The sequence below is a fragment of the Limanda limanda genome, chromosome 1 (assembly GCF_963576545.1).
Source record: "Limanda limanda chromosome 1, fLimLim1.1, whole genome shotgun sequence".
In the NCBI taxonomy this organism is placed as follows: domain Eukaryota; kingdom Metazoa; phylum Chordata; class Actinopteri; order Pleuronectiformes; family Pleuronectidae; genus Limanda; species Limanda limanda.
In genome coordinates, this window is record NC_083636.1 from 19,063,012 (window position 1) to 19,071,167 (window position 8,156).

Genomic DNA, 8,156 nt, shown 5'->3' on the forward strand with positions numbered 1-8,156 from the left:
CTTTAAAAAAATAATAACATCCTGAGTGGTTCCAGGAAGAAGAAAAAACAAACTAACAACCTGGAACATCTGCTGGAAACTCAGCTCGTCTGTTATGGACGACAAACAGAGCATCTGTGCCGTCGCTCTGGTGACAAGACGGAGAGGAGGCTCTGAAGAAATCTAACTTAAACTCAACTCGAGGAAAGAAAGTGTCTTTGTGCTGGAGTGAAAGTAACGGCCCCTCCATCACATCACAGGGCCAAAGCTGCAGGTTTTTAATGTCACTCAGTGAAATCTTCCTCTGCAGTTCTGACTCCCAGGTTCTGACCAGCTGACCCAAAGATGGACGACATGACGGCTCCAAAAAGTGAAGCCAAAGATGGTTTCTGTTGTTTTAGTGTTGTTCTCAACACGTGTATGTTCAAGTGTTTATGTTTCTGAAAGGTTTTGGTTTTAATTTGTTATTTGTTGCTATTAAACGAGGTGAATCGTCGTGATTAAAAATAATGTGCTGTGTAGTCTTCAACTGAATTTTATTACTTTTCTTATTTAGTCCATTTTACACTCATGGTTCAGTGTTACTGCTTCAATTCTTACTGAATCTTGAAGTTTGAACTCAAACCAGTTATTCTCGACTTATCTGATCTAAGTGCAGTCACTAATCTTGTGACTGCACTTCAGGCAACATTCATTTCTCTATTTTCAAACTCTTTAGAGCCTAAAGAGGTGTGTGTTCACCACAGTTCACAAGCAAAAAAGCAAATATTGTTAAAATAAAACCAAACAATTTAACATAATTTTGTATTTGCTCCGTTTTTACGCTTCAAACGTGTGAAAACCTGCATAGATTGAGTGTGTGAGAGGTTGGGGGAGTTAAGGGTTAAAACCTTGTGTCTCCTCCTCCTTAAAGTGACTCAACACAACAGGAAGTAGGAAGTGCTCCCAGTGCAGCACGTCCTCCTGTCACAGGCTGTCGGGTATGTTTACATCCAGCTCCTCTTGTATAAACTCACACTCAGCTGATCTGTAAAAGCTTCTAAACACTGCTTTGTGTGCAGCAGGGTTTAAAGTGAAAGTGCTTGTGGGTATAAATACAAACTGTCCCTGTGTTCGATCATGTGTCTCTCTCTGTGTTTGTTCCACTTTCGTTTCCCAGGCGTCAGAATGGCCGGACGGCTCTCTCTCCAGGAGGTGGACCTCTCCTGTCCCATCTGCTGCGAGATCTTCAAGGACCCGGTGGTCCTGAAGTGCAGCCACAGCTTCTGTGCCGCCTGCCTGCAGCGGTACTGGACCCGGAGGGACCGAAGCCGCGACTGCCCGCTGTGCAGGAGCCAGAGCGTGGACGACCCGGTGCCCAGCCTCACCCTGAGGAACCTGTGTGAGTCCTGGATCGTCCCCGAGGACGAGGACCCCGAGGAGGGGGCCGCCGGGGAGCCGCCGGGCGAACCGGGGGAGATGTGCCCCCTGCACGGGGAGAGGCTGAAGCTGTTCTGCCTGTTGGACAAGGAGCCCATCTGTGTGGTGTGTCACACCTCCAGGAAACACAAGCTGCACGACTGCTGCCCTGTCAGCGAGGCGGTGGCCGACGTGAAGGTGAGTTCTTTCTTCCTACTGGAATGTTGATGAGCTCCTCCTCCAGGCTGTTTGTCTAAGCTCCCGACGAGCTGCCGTGTTTGAGGACGTTACAATAATGAGGGTGTGTTGATAAGTTTCTCAATAAACAAATTCTCTTTACTCAGGAGAAGATGAAGTCGGCCCTGGGCGTGCTGCAGAAGAAGAGGGACGTGTTCGACAAGCTGAAGAAGAACTACGAGGACACTGTGGTGCACATCCAGGTGCTGGTTTCTGCTGTGAACATGTTTTCCTGCGTTGATCATTTCCAAACCTTCCTCCGTCACACCCTGCTTCTCATTCCAGGTCCAGGCCCAATTCGTTGAGAGACGAACCCGCGAGGAGTTTCAGAAACTGCACAGCTTCCTGCAGACGGAGGAGGATGCCAGGATGGAGGAGCTGAGGAGCGAGGAAGAGGAGAGGAAGCGAGAGATGATGCAGAGGATTGAAGAGATTGAGAGAAATATAACGTCCATGTCGGAGTCCATGAGAGAGTTGGAGGAGAAGATGGCTTTAGAGGACATCTTCGTCCTTCATGTACGTAAACATCTTTTAAAAATGAGCGTGACCACTTGACTCTCAGTTATCTAAGTGAATTGCAATTTGTTTTTGTTTTTCAGAAATGCAAGGCGACGCCGCCAAGGTAGAAACTCTTTTATATTTTAAACTTTAGTTTTCTTTCTTTTTCCTTTATACTTTGAGACACAAATTTCCTGGTTGTCCTCATGCAGAGCCGACAGTCCAGCTGAAGCTCCGGTCTCGGCTCCGGCGGCGCTCATCGATGTGGCCAAATACGTGGGATCCCTGACCTTCCACGTCTGGGAGAAGATGCAGAAAATCATCAAATACAGTGAGAACGTGCTCGATTACTTTTCAGGTCACGCTGAGGTTTATTCTCTAAAGGTGACACGCGATGCTCTTTTACTTTGTCTTTCCTCTCCTGTGTTTTTAAGGTTTATTTCTATTCGTCAAAGTTAAGTAAAGTTAAAAAGTCCCGACAGAAAACGCTGAAGCTCCTGAAACACCGCGATACTTCCGGGTGATTGTGATGTCACACCCCCTCATTTGCATAATACGTGCAGCTTTTCCCCATTAGTTATCTTGTGCATGGTTCAGCCGGCCAATCAGAGCAGAGTTGGCTTAAACGAGAGGGGGAGCCTTAAAGAGACAGGAGCCTTCGGGCCTTTTCTGAACAATCCAAAGTAAAACACCTGAATCTGAGCAGAAAGAAGGTTTCAGCTGCAGTTTCTTGACCTTCAGGTGAGATTTGTTGAATCAACCACATCCAACAGCAGCTGTCCATCTTGTTTCCTCCAGCCCCGGTCACTCTGGACCCGAACACGGCCGCCCCGTGGCTCACCTTGTCGGACGACCTGGCCAGCGTCTGCGACAGCGACGAGAAGCAGCTGCTGGCCGACACGCCGGAGAGGTTCGACCCCGACACGGCCGTGCTGGGCCGCGAGAGCTTCACCTCGGGGAAGCACTCCTGGGACGTGAACGTGGGCGACAACACGGCGTGGGTGGTCGGCGTGGCCAAGGAGTCGGTGGTGAGGAAGGAGAAGATGTCGTCGGTGCTGAGGAACGGCTACCTGTGCGTGTACTTCTACCACAACATGTACTTCGCGGGCACGTCTCCTCTGACCCGCCTCACCCTGAAGACCAACCCGCAAAAGGTCCGGGTGCTGCTGGACTGCGACAAGGGCCGAGTGTCGTTCCACAACCCGCACGACAACTCGCTCATCTACACCTTCAAGCACCCCATCGTGGAGAGGGTCTTCCCCTACTTCTGGGTGGGCTGCCAGCAGTGTCCTCTGACCGTGGAGCCCAAGGAAGTTTCCTTGAAGGTTGTTGAGTATTTTTGAGAGAAGGCAACTTTTTTCTCCCCAAAAAAAGGATGAAGAGCATCTCTGAATAACACAAAGAGCGAGGCGGCTGCTCAGAATGTGAAATCAAAGAGCATCAGATCTTTTGTGTATTTCTCCACAGTGTCCACACGATGAATGCCTTATCTGCTCACTGAGAATTATTCAACTCGACTTGATCCCTGCACTCGAAAGGTCCCCTCCCCTCCCTCTTGTCTGTGGTTCTTCTTATCCTAACACTCTGTGACCTTGAAATCAGCATTTAAGAGAATTATCCTTTCATGAATTTAAGTTTGCATAATGATTCTGCCCTTGCACGTCAAACTCTTGAGCCCAGTCCTGTGTATTTTATGACTAAAAAAAGCTTAATGTGCTCACTAATGATGTCATTGAGGTTTGTGGGAACTAATTAATAATAAATAATTTACTAATAAAAAGACTTCCCCTGATTTTGTGCTACTTATGAGTTCCTCCGGTGGTTTAGGAGCCACCAGATGTTTTAGTCTTAAACAAAACAGTGAGTAGTTTTTTGTGTTTGTTTAATAATAAAGCTGTTGAATAGATTTTCCAAGAAACAAAGAAGAGCGCATCAAATTGAGTTGCTGATCCGGACAAAGGAGACGATATTTCCCAGAGAGTAAGTCATGGATCTGGATGAAGGAATTTTAGGATGGGGGAGGGGGGGGTTGGGCAGATGAATACATTATTATTATTTCAGTTTATTACAATATTACTATATATATATATATATATATATGAAACACATGAAAATGTGCCTATGCAGCTAATGTTGGCTCTTTTATAATATTGAGCAATGTTCCCTATTATTATTATTATTAAATATTTATTTTTTGCTATTGCTGTTGTTATTGTGGTCTTTATTGTTACTATTATTAATATCAACAACAATTTCAGATGAAACAGAATATTTTTATATGTTGATATGTATCGTTATTAATTGTTTTCTCTGTGTATCAAAATAAAATTATACAATCACATTAAATTATGGCCTGACATATGTGTGTATGTTCATATTATTCAAGTCAGCGTGTGAATTAATGTCTTACTTTAATTTGTTGGGCTCCTTCCTTCACCTTACTTCCTTCCCACCTTCCTTACGTCCTTTCTTACTTCCTGCCTCCTCCTCCTTCTTTTTTTTATATCGACGTACGAATCTTTATTTAAATCACTTTAATACGAGTTAAAGTTGAGTTTGCACGTGAGTCAGTTCGTTTGCTCTCGTGTTGAACTGAGCAGCTGCAGCCTGAACAGAAAGTGAAGTCCAGGTAAACCAGATTCAACCAGTTTCCATCAGTTTCTCCTGTTGATCAGATGCTAACTCGCTTCATTAGCTGCTGTGCTAACTGAGCACGTGGAGATTGACTGCGTTTTATACTCATAAACACGTGTTTAATAGTTCATGTTGTTTATTGGAACTTCAGCAGATGAGGATTTCCAGTGGATGGACCAAAAGGCAGATCATCAAATATTCAGAGAAATATATATATTCATACGTTTATTATTATGATTCCCTTATTATAACATCAGCTTAATTCCTTACTGTGAATTTCAAATGTTTTTAAAACATTTATAATCTGTTTAATAACCTAACATGTAATTCAGTTGATTTTAATTCAGTTTATGTTCCTCTATGATCTTCTGAGTTTTCAAAAAGTGATTAAGGAAATTCAGGATGGCTGACGTCTCATCCAGCCGAGGAGTGAAGAGAAACATGGCGGCCGATGTCCTCCAGCCTCCGTCCAAAACGTCCCAGGTCACGCTCCTGAGCCCGTCCCTCCTCCTGCTGGAGATCCCCCCCGACACCCACACCAGCCTCCCTGTGTGGGACGCCGTGAGGTCCCAGCGCGTCCACGTCACCTGGAGCGTCAACGCCTACAGCGTGGGCGTCCGCTTGACCCCGGCGACCTCCGACCGAGGGAGGGACGCCTCCTCCAGCAGCAGAGAGGGCGCCGCCATCTTCGCCTGGACCTCATCGCTTTCCTTCGCGACCCAGCAGCAACGTGACGCCTCCCAGAGCCCCCCCAGCGCCCTGCTCACCTTCTCCCAAACTGGAACCCATGTATCGCCATGCCAACCACAGGTGATCCTTCGGAACCCGACCACCTCCCTCATCGTCCCGCTGCCGCTCATCATCTCCCCACGCCAGCCTCCCCACCAGCCCGGCGCCACGACCAGGAAAGGGGCCGTCATCCAGACCCCGCCTCCTGCACCCACCAGGCCGCCAGCCCCGTCCAACCCCCCCGTCCCCTGTCCCTTCCACACCAGGAGCTCCTCCGACATGGACATCTGCGACAGGTTCCTCTTAGGCGAGTGTGGTGCGGGGGGGAGGTGCAGGAAGCACCACACGCCGTTCCCCTACCACTGGCAGCTGATGTGCTCGCACACCAACATGTGGGTCAGCCTCTCGCCTCGCTCTCAGGTCCTGGTGGAGCGGAGCTACTGCGACGCCGCCCAGGAGGTGGTTTCCCTCGAGGACGGGTGAGTCAGAGCGCCAGCGTCTCCCTGAATCCAAAACCAACAGCCGTGAGGTTTGAGTTTAAGTCTTCTGCTGCGTTTCTGGTGCTTGTACCCCTGCAGACACATGAGCTGCACCTTGTTCTTTGAATCGATGGAGCCGGACGAACTGTCCACGTACGGAGGAGTTAGACGTCTCTCCAACTCCGACAGGAACCCGTACTTCCCCAGCAAATGGAAGATCTACTGGTGGACCGACAGCGGCTGGGAAGAATACAAAAAGGTTAATTTCCTTCTTTTACTGTAAATTTGTGTATCGGTGCCATGTCTCAGCGGCGTCCTGTTCACCGATTGGTTCGTCTCCCTGCAGGACGTGTCCGAGCTGCTGCTGAAGACGATGGGAGAGAAGGAGCCCGAGTGCTCCTTCTTCATCGACCTGCAGGAGTACAAGCTGGACTTCACCACCATGACCCAGACCCATGTCTCCACCGGGTTCCAGAGAGAAGTCCGCTGCCGGCCGGTGTTCCGCTCCCCGGAGTCCATGCAGCCATACCTGAAGTTAATATCCTGGATCTTTACACGGCCACACACTCAAACCTGCAGGTTCCTCTTCATCACGTTAACTTCCTTCCTCTTCTTCCCACACATCAGGACGGGAATCCTGCTCGAGCCCACCAGGCCTGCCGGTGATCTGCCCGGGGCCAACTTCAGCGTGGACCCCCTGGAGGAGTTCAGCTCCTGGTATCCTCCGGTGTGGTGTCTGGCCCCGGAGGAGGACTACCACCTGGTAGACGTCCCGGTGGGGACGCAGGCCCACCACAGTGTCTGCAACTTCTTCTACCTGAGCATGTCCCAGACCAAGGTGGAGGTCATCAGCATCCAGCAGGTCCAGAACCTCCTGCACTGGGACAAGTACCAAAGGTAAATCCGACAGTGAACCCGACTGTTGCACGGTAGATTTAAATGTTTTCTGACAAGAGCTCTGGAACATGTCCTTCACAGGCACAAGATGAACATGCAGAAGCAGCACACGTCCACAGAGCCTCTGGAGAGACACCTCTTCCACGGCACAACCACAGACGCTGCCGCAGACATCTGCCACAACAACTTCGACCCCCGCGTGGCCGGCATCAACGGAATAGCCTACGGTTGCGGATCCTACTTTGCCACCGCCGCCTCCTTGTCCCACATTTATTCGATCAGTGCAGGACAAGACCAGGTCCGCTGCATGTTCCTGGCCAAAGTGCTGGTGGGGAAGGCGAGTGTGGGGAGGAGGAGCTACCGCCGCCCGCCGCCACTCAACCCCAGGACCAAGCACCTCCTCTACGACTCCTGCGTGGACAACACGGACAAGCCCACCATATTTGTGGTGTTTGACAGCTGCCAGTGTTACCCATACTACCTGATCAAGTACCAAGACGTCCCCAAAGAGGTCACTATGTGAGGAGAAGAGGAAAAGAGTTCACAAGCGTTCAGATGTAAGAAGACTTGAAAAGTTCAGTTCACTCTCGTAAAATGTACAAAACGTAGATTATGTGCAATGAAGTTCTACCTCAAAGCTAAAATGTGAAAAATGCATTTAAAAACAAAAGCATGTGAAGCACTTTCTCAAAATGTCTTTTATTTTGGTCATTTAAAACATTTTTATTTAAACGTTTATTGAAATAAGAACTTTTGTTTTCTACTTGAAGATGTTCTGAATTGAATTGACATCTGTCCCGTTTATGAAAATAAACAGTTTACCGGATACATTCGTGTCTCACTGCGTTTACATGAAGTTTTAGTGTCATATTTTCCATCTGTTAAAATACAAACATATACCTGATAGTGTGTTAGTTTCAAATAGTCTCTTCTTTTAAAAGTATTTCAAAATATCATCTATAAATCTTGATTCGGTCTTCAAACCAACATTTTTAGGTACAAAACATGATTTTCTATAAACTGCTGGCAGTTATTTTTAAAATATCTTTAGTTCCTTTAAAACCATTGATTAAGGATCCAGATGAAAACTGAATTAAAAGTAACTGTGCTTAATACAGTTCTGTTTACACGGGTCTATCACAGACGTACAGTACTTTAAATCAAAGTACTGTTGATGTTCAATGATGATGTAAAGCCTCATAAACTAAACTGTCCACTCATTTCCACTCATAATTCAAAATAGAGAGTTGAAACAGACGAGATTTAGACTTTTAACAAACAGCCTCCAACTTCATCTCAACTCAA

At 47.6% G+C, this 8,156-nt stretch overlaps 2 protein-coding genes across 2 annotated transcripts; both read left to right on the top strand.

Annotated features, from left to right (window-relative positions):
* Positions 1-919: 919 nt before the first annotated feature.
* Positions 920-3,894, top strand: LOC133001800 (nuclear factor 7, brain-like). The gene is made up of 7 exons (XM_061071495.1): positions 920-959; positions 1,139-1,575; positions 1,722-1,817; positions 1,900-2,130; positions 2,214-2,236; positions 2,325-2,443; positions 2,911-3,894. The coding sequence occupies exons 2-7, from the start codon at positions 1,147-1,149 to the stop codon at positions 3,453-3,455; spliced, it is 1,443 nt and encodes a 480-aa protein (XP_060927478.1). The 5' UTR covers positions 920-959; positions 1,139-1,146; the 3' UTR covers positions 3,456-3,894.
* A 1,254-nt stretch (positions 3,895-5,148) lies between these two features.
* On the top strand, positions 5,149-7,374 carry LOC133014661 (protein mono-ADP-ribosyltransferase TIPARP-like). The gene is made up of 5 exons (XM_061081961.1): positions 5,149-5,954; positions 6,054-6,213; positions 6,301-6,488; positions 6,582-6,851; positions 6,933-7,374. Exons 1-5 carry the CDS (start codon positions 5,149-5,151, stop codon positions 7,372-7,374), a joined length of 1,866 nt encoding a protein of 621 aa, XP_060937944.1.
* Positions 7,375-8,156: the final 782 nt, after the last annotated feature.

Coding starts and splice junctions, on each gene's coding strand:
- LOC133001800 (XM_061071495.1), top strand. CDS start 1,147: ATGGCCGGACGGCTCTCTCTCCAGGAGGTGGACCTCTCCTGTCCCATC. Junction 1,576..1,721: donor AGGCGGTGGCCGACGTGAAG/GTGAGTTCTTTC, acceptor CTCTTTACTCAG/GAGAAGATGAAGTCGGCCCT. Junction 2,237..2,324: donor TGCAAGGCGACGCCGCCAAG/GTAGAAACTCTT, acceptor GTCCTCATGCAG/AGCCGACAGTCCAGCTGAAG.
- LOC133014661 (XM_061081961.1), top strand. CDS start 5,149: ATGGCTGACGTCTCATCCAGCCGAGGAGTGAAGAGAAACATGGCGGCC. Junction 6,214..6,300: donor GCTGGGAAGAATACAAAAAG/GTTAATTTCCTT, acceptor GTCTCCCTGCAG/GACGTGTCCGAGCTGCTGCT. Junction 6,489..6,581: donor TCCATGCAGCCATACCTGAA/GTTAATATCCTG, acceptor CCCACACATCAG/GACGGGAATCCTGCTCGAGC.